General features: G+C 43.9%; 2 protein-coding genes across 4 annotated transcripts in view; one reads left to right on the forward strand and one right to left on the reverse strand.

The window, feature by feature from the left end:
- The window catches only part of SGPP2 (sphingosine-1-phosphate phosphatase 2), a 35038-nt gene extending 30497 nt beyond the window's left edge, over positions 1-4541 (forward strand). For all 3 annotated transcript variants that reach the window (XM_040074810.1, XM_040074811.2, XM_040074812.2), the window contains one exon: positions 1070-4541. In XM_040074810.1, the coding sequence (XP_039930744.1) occupies positions 1070-1612 (543 nt within the window). In that variant the 3' untranslated portion in view covers positions 1613-4541. The remainder of the gene's footprint in view (positions 1-1069) is intronic.
- A 4824-nt stretch (positions 4542-9365) lies between these two features.
- Positions 9366-21651, reverse strand: part of FARSB (phenylalanyl-tRNA synthetase subunit beta) — a 36779-nt gene continuing 24493 nt past the window's right edge. Inside the window, exon 17 of the mRNA XM_040074332.2 lies at positions 9366-9638. Coding sequence (XP_039930266.1) covers positions 9487-9638 — 152 coding nt within the window. The 3' untranslated portion in view covers positions 9366-9486. The remainder of the gene's footprint in view (positions 9639-21651) is intronic.

Raw genomic sequence — 21651 nt, forward strand, 5'->3', positions numbered from 1 at the left:
ACAGCCATACAGGAGCAATGCATTTACTAGAATATCATTAAATATTTCTGGTGTGAAAAAGTCCCCTCATTCCTGCCTAACTCAAAGTGATGCTCACATAAATAATTTTCAGACTCTGACCAAGCATGGTAGTAGTCAGCTCTCATGACTTGTGAAAAAGATACAGTCTTAGAAGAGGACATTTCTGTCTGTGACTAACTTTAGCTCCTGCAGAGCATCTTTGGCTGCAATAACACTGCTGCCTCTACGTGACACTGGAAGGGCAGCACAGGGAAACTTGTTTTATTGCTTTTTACCTAGCTGCTCTCATACAGATGGCTTTTGTTAGGGGCTGTGTCCTTTCTCAGCTTTGTGGCTGACAACAATCAAGTTCTCAAAAACACCTTATTTGCCTCTGTTAATAAATTAGGGTTTAACTATATGCTTGCTTCAGGCACTGTACTTAAAGCCAGACTTCAAAGACTTGGGCAACAAATTTCTCCTTGCTGTATCCCTGCCCAGAAGTGCCTCCCTCCTACTGCTGGCAGAAACCATGGCACACGCACCACGTCCCACAGCTCTGCACTTTCCATCCCTGGAGCTTGTGTTTCTGGGATGGGAGCCTGTCTCTGACAAAGGACAGCATCTCCCCTTTATGCAAAGCAAGCAAGGGATAATAACACTGATGTTATGAAATTGCTTGTAGCATACAGGAGGGAAAGGGTATGTGTGAAGGCAGCTCGCTGCAATGCTGACATGGAGTCAGTCATCAACTGACATGGAGTTGTGCATGTTCCTTTTCCAAGGTCATAGGTAGAGAATGCCCTCAAAACATGAGAGCAGGTGAGGAGGAGAATGTGTGTCCACAGACACATGCATATGCATAAGCTAAGGCTGGGTTTGTGGGTTGTCATGTTTTGTTTAGCACAGGCTTCAGGTTGTCCCTGCACGTGGGTAATGGAATCCCTGGATTCAGGGTGTTCCTCCACTGCTGGGCCCCACCAATGCAGATGCTGGTCTTTTGTCATCACCCAAATACCTGGTTTACCTTCCGGTCTCACAAAGCTTTTAAAATGTGATTTCTTTGCAGGATGTGATAGGAGGTGCGCTGATTTCGGCTGTGCTGCTCGTGCTCTTGTATCCTGCGTGGGACGCGATAGATCACTTACTGCTAACCAACCCCTTCTGTCCACTGTTTTCCATCGTTGTGCCTCTTGTCTTATGTTACAACTACCCCAAACTAGACTATTACAGCCCGACCAGGGGAGACACCACTACGATCTTAGGAGCAGCAGCTGGAGCCACTGTGGGATTTTGGTTAAACAACCAATACGCTGCCTCAGCCTACACCGGTGAAAGCGTTCAGCCTGGATTTCCTCTGATCGCCAGTACAACGGCGTTTGTGCTGGCCAGGTTCTTCGTGGGGATCTTGGTTGTCCTGCTGACGCGCTGGCTCATGAAGAGCGTGGTGCTTGGCGTGCTGGGCTATCGGTACAAGTTCCCCATTGGCGACCTGGAGGCCCGGAGACGCCTGGAAGTTGAGGTGCCCTATAAGTTTGTAACGTACTCCTCCGTTGGCTTCACGGCCACCGTGATTGTGCCGCTGCTGCACGAGCTGCTGGGACTGATGTGAGCACAGCTCCTCCTCACCCAGCCACCGGCAGCACCACCGCTTCGGAGACGTGATAACACAGGCTGGTGACTTGAACAAAAAATGTTTTGTGCCTTTCTGCACTGGTGTGGTGGGTTTGGCTCTGGCTGCATGCCAGGGGCTCACCAAAGCTGCTCTACCACTCCCCTCTCTCCAGGGAGAAAATATGACGAGAGGATCATGGCTTGAGACAAGGGCAGGGAGAGATCGCTCAGCAGTTTTACTGTCACAGGCCAAACAGACTCAGCTTGGGGAAATAAGTTTAATTTATTATCAAACTAATCAGAGTAGGATAATAAGAAATAAAACTGAACATTACAACCACCTTCTACCTACCCCTCCCTTCTTTCTAGGCTCAACTTCCCTCCTGAAGTCTCTACCTCCTCCTACTCACCATCACAGGGGGATGGGAATGGAGGTTGCAGTCAGTCCATCACATGCTGCTGCTGCTGCTCCCTCCTCGTCATGGGTAGGACCCCTCACACTCCTCCCCTTCTTCAGCATGGGGTCTCTCCCACAGAAGCCGGCTCTCAAAAAACTTCCCCAATGGGAATTTTTCCATGGGCTGCTCTTCTTTATCCAGCATGGGTGCCCTGAGGGATCAAAAGTCCTGCCAGGAGCCTGTTTCAGTGTGGTCTTCAAACCCTTCTTAGGGCATCTCCCTGCTTCAGTGTGGGGTCCTCCACTGATTGCAGGTGGATCTCTGCTCCCCATGAAGCTCCATGGGCCGCAGGGCCACAGCTGCCTCACCACCAGCTGCACCATGGGCTGCAGGGGAGTCTCTGCTCTGGCACCCAGAGCACCTCTTCCTCTTCCTCTTCCTCTTCATTCTGTGATCTTGGTGTCTGCAGAGTTGTTTCTCTGCAATATCTTCACTCCTCTGCCTGTAGTTGTGCAGGGTTTTCCTCCCTTCTTAACTCTGTTATCCCAGAGGTGCCGCTACTGTCACTAATGGGCTCAGCCTTGGCCAGCTGTAGATTCATCTGGAAGCCAGCTGGCATTGGTCCTGTTGGACTGGCATTGATTCTATTGGACACAGGCAATAGGTGCTTCTGGCACCTTCTGAGAGAAGTCCCCCTTATAGCCGCCCCCTGTCACTGCCATGCCCTTGCCACACAAACACAAAGCAGCTGGCCTAAAATATTTGACTTGGAGGAGGTATGGGAATTGCAGTGCATAGATAACTTTGGGTTAGAAATCACTGACCCCACTGTGTCCCCACTGTGTCCCAGAATTAGACACCCTTTGCCCAGGCAACTAAATATGTCAAGCACACAGCCCAAAGCCCTGCCAGAGCAGTAACAATGGCTGTTTAGCTGTGGGATTGGGGTTGCTGGGGAGCAGGGCTCAGCCTCTGCCTGCCTGGCTGTGGGGCTGCTCCTGAAGCAGTAGAGCAAGGCAGGGCTCAGGTTTGGGGCATCAGGGAAAAAGTGGCTGGCAGGGTGAGGAGAGAGGTGAGCAGCCAAGAATAAAGTGCCATCATTGGGCAGAGCTCACAGTGTCTTCTGATGGCACTGCCAGATCAGGCTAGATCTCTGTGGATGGTTTTACCCGTCATTACAATCTAAAAAAATACAAACCTAGAATTGTAAAAGAGAAGGAAAAGCTAACACAAAACGTTTAATGTGATTTGCAAGAAATTTACCTTGGATCTTAATAAGAAAGCCTCCACTAAAAGATCCTTTGCTTACAAACTGAGCAGAGTTATTATCACAGCACTGAGGCTTGAGCTCAAACTGTTTAACCCCTATTTAGTTCCCCTGGCTAGGGGAAAGGAAAAAGTCCTTCCTGTCATGCAGGGGGGACAAGTAGAGCCCATAAACTGCGTTGTGGAAGAAGCTGAGTGGTGGCTCTGGTGACTACTGCGCATGACAATGATAAGATGCCATCATTTTCTGCTGCTGCACAACATCACAGTTGGTCTTCCATGCATCCTGCAACACTGTGTGTATTACACTTGTAGAATAGCAGGGAGGTGTGTCCAAAGGAAAGTCATCCCTATAACTCGGGCTGCTTATTTAAAACTATATATTTGTTGGACCAGTGAGCTGTTGAGAAATACAGCAGTGAACGTGGTCTGCTTGGCTAGGAAAATGTACTATTGCTATTGCTGCAGAGCTTCAAGCATGGCCCCTGTGCCTGCCTGGCAGAATGTACAGTGAGGGCCAGCTTTTTAACCGTGTCCACTTGTCTTCCTGGCTGCAAGAAAAATGAACCTGAAGAATGCAGAGGAAGTGCTTTGCCATCCATTGGCTGCCTGGATAAACATAATCAGTTCCAAAACTGTAGCTGGGAGCTCTGTCTGAGGAGTGCAAAGCATGCACGTGGAAGAGCTGCACCACTCTAAACCCAGGTTGCCAGTCTCCAGGAGAAATACAGGCAGAAATTTCAACCACTTTTAGATTTGCTCAGGCTGTGGATAAGCTCTTTTATATCAGGTTGTGTGGACTTTACACGTGCATGCAAACAGCTCCAGCGAGCCTTTCAGCAGGGCACATGGCCACTCACGCCTGCCCCTGGGTGAATGCTCAGCATGGGCCACCACAACCATGGGGTTCTATTTTCAACCTCTCTCCTTCCCACCACAGAAGCGCTGCCATCAGGTTTAAAGTACCTTTAAAGCCCTTGTGTTATGAGTGCTGCATGACACACTGGTGCAGTGCACAATTGGAGCCCTGTGGAGGGGCCACATCACAAAATTGGGAAAAATACTAGGCAGCAAGATGAGCATTTAAGCTGGGGATTGGAAGTACCCCCCAAGAAAGACACAGTTTGACAGGGACATTAATGCAGCTTCATGTGTAAAATTTCTGTTCTGATTCACAGCTATTTTATGCTTTGAAGATTTTTATAAATTATATATAAATGCTGCACAGGTATTTTTATAATATTCACCTGCATGTAATTCATGCAATAAAGGCAAACTCTATTTGGTTCAAATTTTAAAATAAATCTATTTTGCAGAGTTTGGTGTCTGTCTGTTTTGCATCCTCTATTGATACTTGTAAATGACTGATGTAAAGGCAACGAGTCCCAGCTAAAAGAGCTTCCCAAATGCAAGCATCCACCTCTCTTCCCAAGCTGTCCTGCTCCTTGTTTCCTCCTCAGGCTAGCTCCATGCTTTGACTCCTCCAGAAGGATCCTGCTTTTTGAAAAACATTTAAAAAAGAGATTACTGGTCTACTAATGACTATTTGTTACAACATTTGCAAATATAAATTAGTTGCATGTAATTAGTGCTGGGAGACTTTTAGGCACTGTAATCTCCTTCACCTGCAATATCTACTAATAGACTAAACAGTTAGCAGGAAGCCAATTTAACATGTGCAATGATAGCAGGACAACCCATGAACTACAGAATATTTTGCATTGATTGAGGAGCCTGACCAGGTTTTGTAGTCAAAAAGTGTATTTGAAACCAGATAGGGCCTCACCCTCCTCTCAGCACCACATCCTGCCTGGAAGTGGTGTCACTCCAAGTGCCCAGGGCTGATCAGGGTAAGCCCAATTACTGCAGCATCCCTGCGCCAGCTGGGTTAGGCAGGGCTTTCAGCTGGGCTGTGTGCAGAGAATGTGCTCCTGGGGTGCTCAGGGGACCATAGCCACTCCTGCAGGGCCAGGCTTGGAGAGGCAAGACTTCTGACAAGGTGAGACACATCACCCTTTCTGCGTTTCACTAACCTGAAGCACCAGCTCCTCATTGCAAATCCGTGTCTTTGCAGTCTCTGGAAATGCTCCCCACCTCTTCATCCCTGCAGTGCAGATGTCTCTGCATTTCTAGGGTGGTGGTAGAGAATGAGGTTTTGTGGTGGGTTTGATGGCCATGTTCTTTACTTTGTAAGATGAAGGCACCAGCTGAATCCTCTCGAGTAGGCACACTTGTGTTTTAGAGTAAAACCCTGTTTTTGATGTGAATGGAGTGGGAGGTAACTTCCAGAGTATCGCAGCCCGGGTTGTTCTCAGTACTGTCTGTGCTGTCTGTTCTGCTCCAGCGTTACAGCTCCATCCTGTGCCTGCCTACAGCTGGAGGGGTGATGCAAGACAATCTAAGCTGCTTTTGTTATGCTGTCAAGAGGGATGTAGCAGGCACCTCACCCACAGCTTAGTCCACTCTATCCTGCCTGGAGGCTGTCGTCTCCTGACCTGCTTACTTTGCAAATCTCTTTCTGAGCATGTGGTGCTGACCCAGGCTTCCTCCTGTCTAGGACATCTCTGTGTGCTGGTGCCCCAGTGCAGAACCAGCTACTCTGCCAGAAGTCAAATGGATATCGCATCTTTTGGCAGGGATTAAGAACCAAAGCAGCAAGCACTGAATTTCCCTGCTTTAATTTTCCAGCAATAACTTTGTCATGACCCCAGTCTCCTAATCCATCCAAGTTCCTATGCAAAATCACAAGCAACCTCATGACTTGCTTTTCGGGATGTAGTTGATGTAATTTAGGGCACAGAAGAAAACAGTCTCAGTTTCAATTTTGCCCCTTCTCAACTGTGCTACAAGGAGATATTAGAAACCGCAGGTACCTCGCTGAACAGGGTGGAAGCGCAGCTGGGCAGTGGGAGGGATCCTCCCGTTTGCTGAGCCATGAGTAAAGCAAGGCCCTCGCTTGCTTCCTGCTCCTGTCAGAGCTTCTCCGCAGTCTCACTGTCTTCCCACCTGCCCACCGTGCCACGGCCACCCCTCTGTCACCCCGCTGTCACCCCTCTGTCACCCCGCTGCACCCCGCTGCACCCCTCTGCCACCCCTCTGTCACCCCTCTGTCACCCCTCTGTCACCCCTCTGTCACCCTGCTGTCACCCCGCTGCACCCCGCTGTCACCCCGCTGTCACCCCGCTGCACCCCGCCCGGGCAGCAGGCTCGCTTTCAGGGTCACTGGGCGGTCAGGGGTGTCGCGTGTGCCAGGCCACGATCCCCTGGCAGCCTCCTGGCAGCGCCTGTGCCCAGCCTGTTCCATGCTCACCTGCCAAACAGAGGCTGATCTAAATTTCAAGCGAGCACAGTGCCAGCCTGGAGATGGAGACAGTCCCAGGCGTCACCTTTACGCGAACAGCCTTGTGCAATAGCACGGGGAAGCTGCGGGCACCGCGGCCTGTGCCGGGAGCTGCAGCCAGCCGGTCTCGGGTCCTGCTCCTTGGAAAATCACCACCAAAGCACGGCAAGGACAAACCCAGAGCTCATGTCCAGCAGAATGGAACCCAGCAATTGCCCAGACAGCACACTGACACAGCTCTGATCTCTCTGATCTGATCTGCTTGTGTTCAGATCCCCGGTACCCACAGGGAGCAGGAGCAGGCCAAAAATAATCCATTACTGAGGAGCAGTAGTTAAAAATCCCACTTCCAACTCTTGTTTAAAAAGAAAACCCAAGTTCAAGAGATGTTTAAAAACTGCTCAGAAGTCCCCACCAGCAGCAAAGGTTTCCTTTGCCAGAGCCCATGGCAAGGGGTAAAAGCAAATATCAATGCTCACAGTGGCTGGCTCCAGCACGTAGCTGTGTAATAACTACCTCGAGTACTGCACCCAGCTATGAGCAGGCTGTAAATACCAGATAATTGCTTTGGAGCTATGAAAGACAAAGCCTCGCAATAAATACACCAGACTTATATGAAGTGTCCCACTCATCAGGAATCACAGTTAATCCTGAGCACAGCACTACAGCAGAGCTTGAATTTCATTGCAAGGCTGTCGGCACCACAGTTAACTGGAAGGGTCAGGGACTCTGAAGAGGCTTTTTAACCTTTCTCTCGATTCTCATCCTCTACTTTTAGCAAGTAATGGTACTTACCTGGGAGAAAGCTCGTGGTTTCGGAGCATTTAGCTGCCAATGCACGAGCAAATGGTATGAAAAGAAGCGATCCCTAAAAGCCTCACAACACATGCCACTGCAGCTCAAGCCCTTAGTCCTAGCTTAATCTAGTCTTTACACTCAAAAGGACAGCTAAATTCACAGGAGAATTGGGACACCCAAAGAGTCAGAAAATCTCGTGTAGAGAAATATATTTAGTGCACGCAAATATGCCTCCACTCTGCTGCAATGCAAATCTGCCTTATTGTCGTCCTAATCCCCGTGCATGACACACCAATAAACAAGGGGGGGTTAATACTTTCCATCTGCGTTACAGATTGCTTCCCACACTGCGAGCCTGCCTGGTTACAGTTGTGTAGGCATCGTGGAGAGAGAGATCCTGCAAACGCCAAGCTGCCTAATCCCCTGGGAGGTTTAAAATGTGAGCTGCAGTTTTCTCACTCTCCGTGGGCACTGGAGTCAGTCGTGCAATGTATGGCAATAGCTATATTCTCATTTCACGTCTGTCATGCAGAGATAATTAAAATCTACACTTCCATCTGAGGGGAACTGTAGGGTTTCCAGATGGGTAACTGTAGTGCATATTTCATACTGGATTATCACTTGCACCAAAAAGCCTTGCCTGTTGCCTTCCCACCTGTTGAGATTATATTGATGGGGCTGCCATTGAAAAGCCCTCGTGGGCCCAGTGATAGGGGTCTGTGCAGCTTGTAAAACCACAAGCTTACCTCACCACTGCACATCTCTCTGCTCAGTGGGGCACTCATGGTGACACCCTTCTCCAGAACTCCCAGATGTCCACTCCTGGACAGGCCCCTCCCGGCTCTCGCAGCCGAAGGGAGCACAGTGCATCGGCCTAACACGGAATACTGGCTGTTGTTAGCCTGCAGCATTAGCAATGGCTATAATATTGCAAAGGAGGGACAGCCAGCTTCACAAGCCTGCCACTCAAGAGCGGCTTCAGTGTACTGAGCTGGCCACCCACTTGGTGACATTCCTGCAGATAGGAAGGATTGAGCATCACTATGCTGCAGGGAGCTTCTCAGTTTCAGAGAGAGCAGAGGCACAATGCACCAAGCTGTGACACAACTGCTGCCAGAAAGCCACCTAGAAGGAAAAGCCTGACCCGTGAGAGGTTCTCATGTCCTGGCAGGGGTAGAACTGCCAGAAAAGTAACCCTGCCCAAAAGCTGCGTGGTCCTGCTGCACAGCTGGGGTCCAGAAAGCCTTGGTGGGGCTGGGAGTGCAGCGGGCCCACGCTCACTTCTACAGACAAATATGCCAGCCTCAGGCAGACAAAGGCTTTGATAGTTTTCTGCTACTCATGCAAAACACCGCTGGCATATGCTCTTAAATGCACTTCCCCATTTGGTTTGGAGCTTCAAAAACCGCCAGGCTGACATCAACAATGAAAAAAATTTTATTCCACCCCCTCCCCTTTCTGAATTTAGAATGATAAAGGACCAACAGTTATGTCTGGAGCAGGGAAGCAGATATTACACACATCTTGCTTACAAAATAGCTCTGGTTTTCATGAAACAAGTTTATTTTCCTCCCCCAGCCATTGATGAGCACATGACAACCGTATAGAATAAAAGCTCAAGTCCTTAGTTCTGCTCACATTCACTCAACATTTGCTCTAATCAATTATCTTATTTCATGCAGTAAGAAAAGAATGAGATTCCTGTTATGCAGCCATAATCAGTTACAGTATGAAGCTGTGTCTGTGGAACATTTCTGATTTTGAAAACTAATCATGTGCTCTGCCATTACATTTCTCTTGTAAAACACTGGGCTTTGACCCAACTTGTTTTTTCCCCCCTGCCCTTTGAAAACATCGAGGGCACAGCCTAGTCCGAGATCCCACATTCCTCCCCTGCAGAAGCCAGCCAGATTGCACTGTAAAGAACACATTTACTCAGGGAGACAGGATCTGTTTTTCTGGTTTATTGGAACATAAAAGCATAAGCGGATGTCCCCTGGGAGGCAGACAAAAGAGGAGAGGGTGCTGCATGTGACAGCGGGCAGCTGTCGGAGGATAAAAGTCACGTCTTCACACGAAGGGCTCAATATTGATCTCTAGGACAGAGCAAGGCATGGTGAGCTCAAACTTGGTGATAACATCAGGGTGTACGACTCCAAGTTTCCCAATGCTTTGACCTTTGGCAAAGACCTCAGCACAGCGACCAGGAAAGAAAGCAGCGCCTGTAAAGAAAGTGAGAGAAAAATCAATATTTCTTTGGGCCAGAGGAGTCAATAGGCATTTAACGTGCAGAACAAAGCTCTCAGTATTAAACGGTTCTCTGTGCTGAGATGCTCAGAAGGGGCTCTCACATTCTTGCATTAAGAGTTGTCATGATTGATAGAGAATGAGAAAACACTGAGTTAAAAATAAAATGTAAAGCCCAAAGCGTGGGCATTTTTCACACTCCAATTGTTTTGACTAAGTTCCTTCTGCAATAGAAATTAGCACAGTCGAGTCAGAGGGCTACTGAAATGAAGAACTTTTGCAGCCTTTAGGCTATTTAACATCTGAATGTCTCCCACCTTAGTCTGTTTAAAGAAATAAAGCTTGCTGTCATCAAAAGGGTAAGTAGGCATGTCACCCTTGATTGCCTGCCACATAATTAAAAACAAGAATTTTCTAAGCAGTTTCCTATGCACCATAAAACTGTGAAACAATCAACACTCAAAGAAAGCCAAAGATCATCTTTCTCTTACCTCAAACCAAGTCCCAATTTTTAAATGTTACATGGAAGTTTTTTCCTAAAAAAGTAGTTAAACATGCCATGAAGAACTTGGAGCAGCTGTGTAGACATTTTTAATGGAAAGACTTTCCTACCCGGAAACTTTCCGGTGTGTGGTGGCTCTACCAGCACTATGTTCAAGCGTGTCTATTGCAACTAAACTTGCGTTTTATTGGCCTCTGTCCTGAGGTGAGTGGCATTTTTATCTGATAGCCCTTCTAAAGACAAACCCACACCAGACCAGCCAGTTGCTCCTTCTGAAAACATCTCTTTCTGAACGAGTGTGTGGAAGCAAGGCACAGTGGGACACCCCGTGAGCAGTGCTGCAGGCAGTGCTGCGACATCAGAGTGGGAAAGGGGAGAGGATGAAACAAGGCCACTGATTCCTACAGATTCTGAATCCTCAGAAAGCTCCTACACCCTGTTTTTAATGCTGCTGCTTTCAGTGTCCTCTGCAAAAGGATCACGAGAATTTCCCGACAGCAACTTACTCTCTGGTTACACCAAATGCTACTTCAGGATCAGCCCAGGACATTTTACTGTGTGTACAAGGAGCTACTTAAAAAGGCAATAATGTCCAAATGAACCTCAAACCTTGGGAACATTTTCGTGATACTCTGATCACTGGTGGTCAAGCCCAGAGATATTAGCCCCAGTGGAAATAATCAATTTAAGAAGTGTCTTCTATGAGGTCTGTAGTTGTAACTTGCAGCTACAAGAACAGCAGTTAGGTCTTTTTCTTGCCTGAGCTGCTGCAAGTGCAAATTAACTTCAATGTCCATTTCAATTTTGGCTACTTTGTGAAATCTGACCAGAGTAGTAAATGACCACAGTCACATTGCTTAAAGGCTGTGTTAAAAATAAAATATTCAGAAGCAGAATATTTTCAATTATCCAGTTCCAGTCTGAGCTACAAGCACAAACCAACTACTTACACTGGATGTACAACAGTGAAATTACCTCACCCTGGATGCTACTGGCACATGACTCCAGTCAAAGAGACACTTGCACTGCCAAGCTGCACTATTCAAAACAAGATGAAACAAATTTAGAAAAGAGTCAAATGTCACACATACAGATCACTCTGCAGATTGTGGGTGAAAACATAACCTAAAAATAAAGTTGCCTTTTACTTAGTGGTAACGGCTTTCCTATTTGTAAATAAAGCTGGTATTGTACCAAAGATGTGAGCAGCACACAGAGACTTTCTTTTAGACTCTTGACCGTAAGCTTGAACTGGCACAAGAGCAGGAACCGAGCAGAAGTTCATAAAGTTGGCGTGGTACCCCACTATAAATCTATAGGAAAAAAAGAGCTTCGACAATAGGGTCGATTAAAAAGCTGTGAGTCTGATTTGTCTGTTCTTCTGAGCTTCCTTCTGTGTAGTCTTGGGAAAGTTATTTTATCTTCATGCACATCTAGACCCAGCTGTGTCATGAGACTTTACTGTTTTTAAACTTGTTGTAGATATCTGATGGGGTCTAAAATAATACTTTACTCAGTCAATCTAACAAGGGCAGTTTCCCAGATCTGTGCCTCTCCCATTGTGTGAAACAATGCTGTTTTCATACACAACAAATGCTCTGCTGTCCATCATCAGTTGTTGGTGTCCTGGTCCCAGTGAGTTCCAAATATGCTGCTCCAGGCTATGGCTTAGACGCTGAGCAGAATTTTCCATCTCATGCAGCCAGCTGATGCTGGACCATGATGTTACTTTTCTTTGCAATGAAGAGGGAAATATATAATTAATATCAAGGGGGAACATTTAGGTCCCTGAAGTGCAGGAAATGGGACCTTCAAACAACATCTCAATTTCTAGTTAAGCTGACCCTGAAATGCGGGCTGGTTCACAGGGCAGTCACCAGTGTGTCCCACGCTCTGCAGACATGGCAGTTGCAGGGCACAAGTTCTGTGGCTGGAAAAGATCAGACAATAAGCAAATAAAAATGAAAGAACCTGTTAAAAACTTTAGAGGCCCCCATCTGTCCAGCCAACACATGGCTCTTGCACCAAAGAAACATGAGCTGAGAAACAGGTTTACAGAGAGTTTATGAACTCTGGTTAATAATGGAACTATTATTATGGTAATTGGCTGCACTACAGAATGCTTCAAAGTATATTCCTGCCTGCCAAAAGGGCCTCCAGACTGCATCCCACAGGGGGGATCTAAAGCCTTCTTCATCTTAGTGACTCTTCCTTTGACCACACCGGTGGTAAGGGAAGGAGACTGCCTCATGCCTTGGACTGGGTGGTGTTGCTCCATGCACCTCTGCCATGGAACCAGAACTTGGAGCAAATGTAAATTCCAAGTTAAAAAAAATTCAGACATTGAAAGGGAAGCAAAGAAGGAAGGAAAAAAAAAAAAAAAAAGAAACCAACTCAGAAGAAACATGAAAAACCTGAGCAGAAAGGGGGGAAAGAGAAACAAGCATTTGCAGCTGGGGGAGAACTTTGACTGAGGGACCAACCCACAAGCACATAAGAGACCTGAGCTAGCAGAACCTGCTGTGCTGGGGCAAGACACGGGCTGCAGGAGGACCTGAGAAACCCATGGAGCAGGGCAGCAAACCAGGAGGGTCATCAAAATAGCCAGGAAACAAAGGTAAGGACTCTTTTCATCCTAATTTGTGTGTTTCTGGTATTTTCAAGCAAATAGCAATGGTAGTTAGGATTTCTAGCTTGTGTTATGGACTGGGCAGTGCTAAGTGACTTCAACTCTCGAAGTAAAGTAAAAGTTTCAGAGTGAGGGTCAAGGCTGTATGGAAGGCTGTATGTGCTGAAGCCACTTGCATACGTAGGAAATCGGCAAAAAGTGCACACACTGTTACCTTGTTTGTGTAAGTCACACCGGAAGCTGAAACCCAATGCTGTTAAGCTTCACTAAAGCCTTGATGCCAAAAAGTCTTTCCAGAATCACTGGCAGCTGGGACCTGCAGCTTTTGAGCAGGAGTTCACCATAATTTGTGCTGCCTTTCTGTGCAGTATCATCCAAGAAGAGCATGATCTTCCAAAGAAACTGTCCCTGGTCAGGGAGGCACAAAAGCACACCTGGAGGCCCCACTCTGAGCAGGTGTGTTAGGGATTGTGTTTGCTGCTGGTGCAATTATCCTGAAAGGCTGCTCTTGTAGGTCTAACTGGTTGGTTGTACCATCAACCAACACTGCGAGTCAAAATTCTTTTAAAAATTCTAGTTTACTGTACCTTCTGTTTCAAGGATAACAGATTTAACCCTCTTGATATAGTAAGTCCTTTCTGCTCTGCACACAAATGAACTTAATAAACTTCACCTTGAAATCTAGTCAGATTGTATTGTCCTTGCTGATAGAGACCCAGACAATGCCAGAGGAAGCCTGAAAGTCTGGCAGTGGAAATCCACCTCTTAATATGTCAGGTGTGTAAGTGGTAGTTAGGAGAAGGGGTGGGGTGAAATCAGATACGTGTCCCTAAAGAAGGGATGCCAAAACCAGCCCTGCCTCATGCTGACACACTACACGCAAAGGAAAGACAAAAGCTACTTCTCGTGGCTGCAAGTAAGAATTTAATTTCTAATGTTCAGTGATGTAGAAGTAATACCTTTAATTAAAGCTTCTGTAGCATGTCCTCAAAATCTGTAATTGCCTTTCTGTGTTCAGGCAACAGGGCCACTTTGATTGCTTTGGGGTAATTCTTTGGCCAATAATCCAACAGGGCATGTAGTCTTTAGCACATTTTCTGGCTAATTGAGCCTCAAAGAGCTCTGAGTTCCCTGCACTCTTTGTTGTCAAACACCTTGCACAGTTTCTTTTCTCTACCTTACTCTCCTTTCCTTTCAAAAAGAAATAGATTGAAGTTGTATTATAGGCCAGCAGTTGCACTAAGCCTTCAAACCCACTTGTTTGTTCCTGTAATTTGAAGGAACACTGGAAGCTGAAGCTTAAGAAGGTAATGGAGCAGAGCTTATCTGGCCTCAGTAGCCTTTCATCTTCATTCTCCTCCCTTTAGTGACTCCAGCTGCCCTTTCACTACCTCATCCCCACTCACCTGGGGAAGTATTTTGGCTACGCTACACTGGATGGAATTTAGTTTTGTGAGGTTAGATATTGGTTTTAGGATCAAGTTCTTCACACTTTTGACCGATTCCCTCTTTTGGCAGAAACTGCAAACCAAATGCAGAGTCATGGGGCACTATCAGCCCAGGCAGTGTTAAAAGGCAGCCCCCTCTTTCTGCCCAGATACACAACACAGAAAGGCTCCCAGAACCTTCTGCAAGCCAACAGCAACCTCGAAATCAGACCTTGTCATCGAATTATTTACCTTCAGCTAATTCCTAAAATCATAAACATCTCAAATCTTGCACGATTTTTGGAACATACTGAGAGACCAATTGTTCTCCTAAGGCTGCACATTGTCAGCAGTTCTTCTCCCTTAATATTCTCAAACCCAGAAAAAACAAATTTTGGGATCAGCAGGATATTCTTCAACTTTAGTCTCTTGATTTGTAAATCCTGACTAAAGCTGTGCCAGAACGACTGCTATTTCCCCAGATCACACCTAATTGTAGTGACACATCAGGAAATTCAAATTAGTACAATCAAATTTAAGGCATGTGCCTTAATTAGCCCTCTCAAGAAAATAATTAACACTTAACAAAAATCACAGATTCAGTATCCCTGTGATGTGAATGAATATGTCCTTGTCTAAAGGGCATCCTTCATTCTGATCTCTTCCTCTGTTTCTCCAAAAGCCTCCTCATACAGGACATAGCAGAAGAGGGTAAAGTGACAATCAATTATTTACCTGGACTGCTACACTGGATATCTAAAAATAGAGTTGAATAATAGAGTTCTTGTGCAGACAGTGGGGCTGGGAACATGGAGAATCATCTACAGATTTGCAGTGGTCGGTCAGTAAATCATCTTCTCCTATTACAACTAAGTCAATGGCTGAGTTTCTACAAATTTGTATTTCAGGGAGGGTGCGAGGGAAACTAACTCTTCTGTCTCATGAGAACCCTCAAATACAACCCTATGAGCTTGATTTGCTTTTCATTCTTGCTGTGGAGGGTCCCAGGAGCTTTAGCAGAGGTTGGCTGGTGTTGCTGGATGTCAGAAAGTGGTCCAAGAATGTAGCAGATTTGAGGCACCTCTTTATTCACCTGTGTTATCCTCAGGATTATAGCAGCCTCAGACACTTAAAATTATCTGGGTAAAAGCACTGTGTTCCTGCCTTTCCTAATGGAAGGTAATATTTGGCTGGATGCTGAGGCCATGGAATGCAGATATTTTGGATCACTGATCTAGGTAACAGCATTTCTCTTAATGCTGGGGTTCTCTTATTAAATACTGCATGCAAAAAAAAAAAATAGTAGAAAACAAGAAATAAATCTATCAAATTCCACCTATTTATGTATAAAGCTCAAAAATCTGCCTTTGTGGGGCAGTTGTGAGAAACAGCAACTCCCCACTGGCGTTTAGTTGCTTTGCAGTTACCTTTACACAGTTAATCTTTGCTATTAGGCTGGTTTATCCAGATTTATCTGAAATGTTATACTTTGTCTAAAAGTCACGAACCTGAGCTGATATTATGTCACAACTATTTTGTCTATAAAACTAAGGAATTCCTAATCCCAAATAAAGCTCCCTTTTTTAAAAAAAAAGGAAGTCTTGCTATTTCACTTAAGTTAGAGAACACAAAGCTTTGAATATTAAAAAACTTAATTTATTTGTGTTCCATGAGTGTTTTTATCACTCTTTGGGTATCTAAAGGAATGATTCATCCTTGCAAACAACAGAATCTGTCAGAAACTAGGAAACAATAAACCATATGCTTTCTGGCAGGGGGTATAACATACTCTGTGTGTGCAGAGCGAGGCAGCAGGTTTTAGCTTGTTAGGCTCTGCTTTCATACAGGCACTAGAGAATAACGAGAACCAGCACTAAGCCAGGCTGCAAGTCTGCTTCAGTGTGTCACATTTGGTTTGCATGTTGTTTAATCACTCATGTCCTGGACCAAGCTGCCCTCCTGGCCCAGTGACTCGACTGAGGTTACCAAGAGGCACCTGATGTTCTGCTTTCACAGCTCCCCCATTTCATGCCTTTCAGTAAATGACTTGACAAACTGGCATGGAATTATACATCATTAAACCACGAATCTCAGCAGTCTGGAACTGTTCACCACTTCATTTTAGCAACCAAGGCTTATATTGCAAAGCAGTGCCTCATGGCTGAAGCACACAGTGGCTCCAGCAGGAACAGAAATGCCTGAGCTGAGTGAGAGCTCAGCATTTCTCTGTGTATCTGCTCTTTTCTAGCACATGCACCACAAGCAAAGATAAAGACAGCTCCTCCACCATGGGCAACAGGTATCTTTGGAGCCTGCATTCACACTGATCTAAACATTTGAGCCAGTATCTTGCAGTTCATGTTTAAAACGTTACTGGAGAAATAAAAAAAAAGTAAGATTAAATTTGAAGCACTACCCCTCTGCCTTCATATCAAAGTTGCAAAATCACACCGGGCTGGAGAACTGCTAAACTATAAACTCTAAAATTGACATGCTGGCATTTGGAGGCATTAATATCAGTATGGTAGTGAAAATGAAAGATGCGTGCTCAGTTTGCCTCCAGACACAGCAGGCTGAGCAGATGAGAATGGAACTGAAGGAAGGAGCTGTGGGGATGGGCAAATGCAGCATTTCTTTAGAGAGGCCAGAGCTGCTCCTGTTCTTCAGTGCTTAGATCACTGCCCCTGCATTCTGAGAAAGGAGCTGTGCTATTGCTGCTATTTCTGCTACTGCCTTGGATGAATCGTTTCTTTTATAAAGAAGGCTTTGCAATATTGAAAATATGGTTGATGATAAAGAAATAATTTTCTATTTAAAAATGTAAAAAGCTAGAAATTACCTAAATCTATAATTATACAATGCAAAGCTGTGCCAGACATTTAAAATTCTTGATGGAAGGAGGACTTTTATCTGTTAAGACTTGTTATGATGTGTGATTAAAAAAAGATAGTTGCCTTTGGGGGCAAACCCAAAGGAATTAAACGCTAAAGAGGCCTCTCCAGTTAAGGACAGCAGAAAAGCAGTGTTGTCAGGGAGAAGACATTGACATCTTGAGTTCAAGGAACACAAATGCCAGTGATTTAGAAGGTTCTGGTTTCCAAAAACTGATAGAAAATGAAAACCTTTAACTGTCAGGAAAAATGCTATTACTCCTTGGAGCGTGCCTAACCTGTCAGAATAAAATGCAATGGGAAGAAAAATATTGTAATCTTTAATAGTTAATACTTGCAAAAAGAGGCACCAGAAGACAGCTTGACACTAGAAGATAGCTTGTGTCTCTTTTCAAATTGACTTGACACCTTTCCTAGCAGTGTTTTTGCAATTGCCACAGATTTCTGCCCCCCTCTCCCACTACAGGACACTTACTTCTAAATGAGTCAATTAAAAGGAGTTTCTCTTCTAAAATAATCTTCAGGATTTGAGAAACGAACACTTTCTTTGTTCTCTAATTGAATTTCTTTTATTTCATATGCGGGGGAAAAATAGTGTGTCAAACATAATTTGGTGATGAAAGTTTAAAAAACAAAGAAGTCTAAGCCTGTCAAACTTTATATTATCCCATGCTGGGCTAAAATAACGTACTTTAACTCACACACCTTTTTGGGGATAAGGGTTGATACTTGAAGGGTATCAAGAGGGAACACTGAAAAAGTTTCGGAGAAGAGCTGAAATGACCACAGGAATGGAAAAAGCCCTTCTCAAACTCACTTCTGAGAGCTGCTTTTTCATATTAAAAATCAATAGTATAACACAAAGCTAATGAAATGTGATCACACTCTGGGTTTTGCCACAAATTCTGTGCTGCTTGGCCTACCTGCATCACTTCTAACAGCAAGACACCTCTGAGGTGTCCAGTGCCAGAGTGAGGTGCCAAAATTTGATAAAGTTTGTTTGTTTATTTATTTAAACTCCAAATACTGTAGACGCCAACTTTGGCTACATCAATAATAGAGGCAACCCTCCTGTTTCATATCTTTCCTGGGCCCCTTCTTGGGTATTAATGCAGTTAAAATCAAATTTGAGGCTTTAGCCCCAGAGTGGGAAGATACCTGATAGAACAGAAATAAGCTTGGCACAAATTCATAGGCATTTGTTCCTATGAATCTGAAGATCTGCACTACAGAAAGGAGAGAACAGAGATAACAGACAATTAAAGGGACATCAAGTGAGCAGCCACACCCACTTTATTAGATAATTTAATGCAATTTTGAGTTGTTAGAACTGTCTTTCTTCATGTAACTAAGTTCCCCTTGATGCTACAGAAAAATCAGTTCAAGAAAAAAGGATGAGAAATTAGTTAGGTCTCAAAGTCGTGGCCAACACTGGAAAAGCAATGAGAACTAGTGACAAACATTCAAGTTTGCAAGAGATTTATAATTAAGCTGTTTTAATGATCAGTGCTGGCACGTCTGAAATCTCTTGCAGAATTAGGGTAATACATTTAAAAGTACTAAAATTGGTCAGGTTTAAAAAAAAAACGCACCTGTTCTTACCTCTCACTATTAATACATTAAGCTGTCTGAGAGGTAGGGAGGGGACTAAACACAGAAACTGGAGTGGAAGATCTTAAAGAACAATTTATTTGATAAATGAGTACTAGCAATTTCACAATAAAAAGAGGAATGTTTTTAGCCAAAACCCTATTCGTATTTAGTGCTGAAGTGAATGTGGTCAAAAATCAGAAAGTTCCTTAGAGACAAAAATGAGAGAAATAATCTACACTTCAGAAAATGTGATTAATAACAGTGGCTGAAATTCATCAAGAACTGAAAAAAAATAGGAAAGATTAATTACTGGCTGCTGTAAAGACAGCATTTAAAAAAAGACTTAAGAATATTGGAAACAAATTGTAGGTAGAGTACTTTAATGTGCTAACAAGACTGGCTAAAGAGACAGAAGTGTGTTAAATCTTTGATAAATATTTCTTTTCATCTGGCATGGGGGGCAGGTATTGTTGAGTATAATAAGGTGTTGTCCAGTCCACTGAACAGATGAAGAATATGTCTGGTTATATCTGCCAGGATTAGGATGTTTCTGAAACACCAGGAGACTCAGGCATCAGAATTGTGGTGCAATTCTCAGAGCAAATATCCTGCCTGCTCCTGTTAACTGGGATTTCCAATACTGGGAATTCAGCAGTGGTAGGAAAACGTTGATGTGATGCCAGTACTCCAAGGTGGATGATCTCAGTTGAGCCTCAGTGATTAAAAAAAAAAAATTGTAGGGAATTGGCAAAAGTGAAACTAACAGCAGTGGAATACAGTGAATTATCAGCTGCTGTGTTTTATTAAGAATGGATGTTTTCAAACAAATGTGATTATCTACCCAACTTGTAATTTGAAAGACTATGCAATGGCACCTATAAGAATGCCAGTTAAGTGACTAAGGATTGTCTGATACCTCCCAAATTATATCTGGAGGCCTGGTAAAATTGGCACATTTCCTTTAGTTATCTATGAGTAAACAGACAATTATTGACATTCGTGACCAATGCAGTGGCTGCCAAGTCAGGCAACTGAAAGGCCAGGATTGCCATTAAGAGCAATCAAGCTACAATTTCTTAAAATAAGGCAGGTATTAATAATGCCAAGCTCAATATGAGCACTAAACATCTGCAGAGAGTTCACTCTCCCAATTTAAGCTGATCACTAGAGATAGATGCTGCAGTTCAATTCCACACCTCTAACTTGGAATCAGTCCCAGATTTCCCTCCTCTTGTCTTGTGAATTGAGGTTCACGGTCTAAATCTTCTTTTAGAGTTGTTTATTGTGTAATTATTACTATAAAAGCCAATGTTTATTGATGTTCTTAGTTATGGAGATAACTATTACACCTCTAATTTCACAGCTGAACCTTACTAAATGGGAAGCCATTACTATGATTTACTGTGGAATTAAAATTTTCTACACTTTACCACACCTTTCATTTAATTAAATAAGGGCAGTAAAAAGAAGGGAGTGCAACTTCTTCTGGTTTTTGTTTTTTTTTTTTTTGGAAGACAACTGTCAGTTACTGAATGAAGCAAGAGTTGGTATGCATTTATTATGTACACGTTCATGTTGAACACAAACAAGCTGACTTCCCAGCTTTACTAAGCTGACCATTACCTTAAAAGAATGGATGGCATGAACGTTTAGTTAAAAAAAAATTAATAAATTCAAGAGTTAGCTGAAATCCCTGAGAATCAAAACTGTAGTAAAAGGAAGCTCATGTCTGATTCTCTTTAGGGGTTGCTTGTTTTATGAGATTGCTATTTCAATTTTGTCATGGAGGACAGTGGGGCAGAGGGGAGCAGTAGCCATGCACAGATTCTCTGTAACATTTCCTGTGAACCTGTCAAGTTGTTGCATTCTGATAAAATAGGGATTTTATCTTCCTTTTTCAAACAGTGTGCTCAGTTAAATTCCATGTGCAAAGTATGGAGACTCCTGAAAGGTGTGATGCAAAACCAGGGGTTTCTTCCTTAAATAAGGGACTCTTAAATGTTACATTAGGAGTGAAGATAATTACACCTTCCACTTCACACCACTCCTTTGAAGACTGTGATATATAATCCACTGTCAGGATTTCCTAAGCCCTTCTTTATTCTTTTCACCCTAAGTAAGGCTTTACTAGGGACCCAACCCCCATGATTAACATCATCTCCTGTGATTGTAATCCCAGATGGTCGTGCAAAAGCACAAGATCACTAAAATATTGCAGAAAAGATACCCATTCCTGATTAAAATTTGAAATTAAGACTATCTCCCAATATAATAACAATAATGCCTCTAGTTTTCAGTTCAAGGGAACTGAAAGCAAACTAAAAGAGAAATATTCTTATGAAGTTTACCTGAACATGTAACTGAATTTGTTGCTTCTTTCCACTCTATTTTTATATTTTAAAAATTATTTGATTACCTTCTAATCATACATGTCCATACTGATATTTACATTTTATTAATTGTACAGAATAGTTAAGTCAAAAATTGTATTTTTTTTTTTTTTTTAATGTAGCACATACAAGTTTGAGGGTTGATCTTATCTTTTCTATCTATATTTGATTATGGATGCTTGTGCCATGAAAGAAGGAGAAAAACCAGAATGCTTTTCTAGACCAGGATTCACTGTCAAGAAGTAAATTCTGTGCATTTTAAAGCAATGGAGAACATTTCAGACCTCTGTCTTTAAAACTTTAATTTTGTATATTCAGTGGTAATAAGAAAACAAAAAGGTTCCATTAGTAACTTCTAAGAAAGTGGAAAGCATTGAGTGTCAAATGTATGTTGAAATCTTCAAATTCAGTCACTCAAAAGCCTCTCTTCCTTAAGGCTGCTCTAAACAGCTCTTCTCCATTTATTACCTAGCTCAGATTACACCAAAGCACAGTGCAAAGGCCAGGGGAACATCACAATTTCACCCATATTTTCTAGCATCTGTACTTTTTCCCC

This window comes from Hirundo rustica, chromosome 10 (genome assembly GCF_015227805.2).
Source record: "Hirundo rustica isolate bHirRus1 chromosome 10, bHirRus1.pri.v3, whole genome shotgun sequence".
Lineage (NCBI taxonomy): Eukaryota > Metazoa > Chordata > Aves > Passeriformes > Hirundinidae > Hirundo > Hirundo rustica.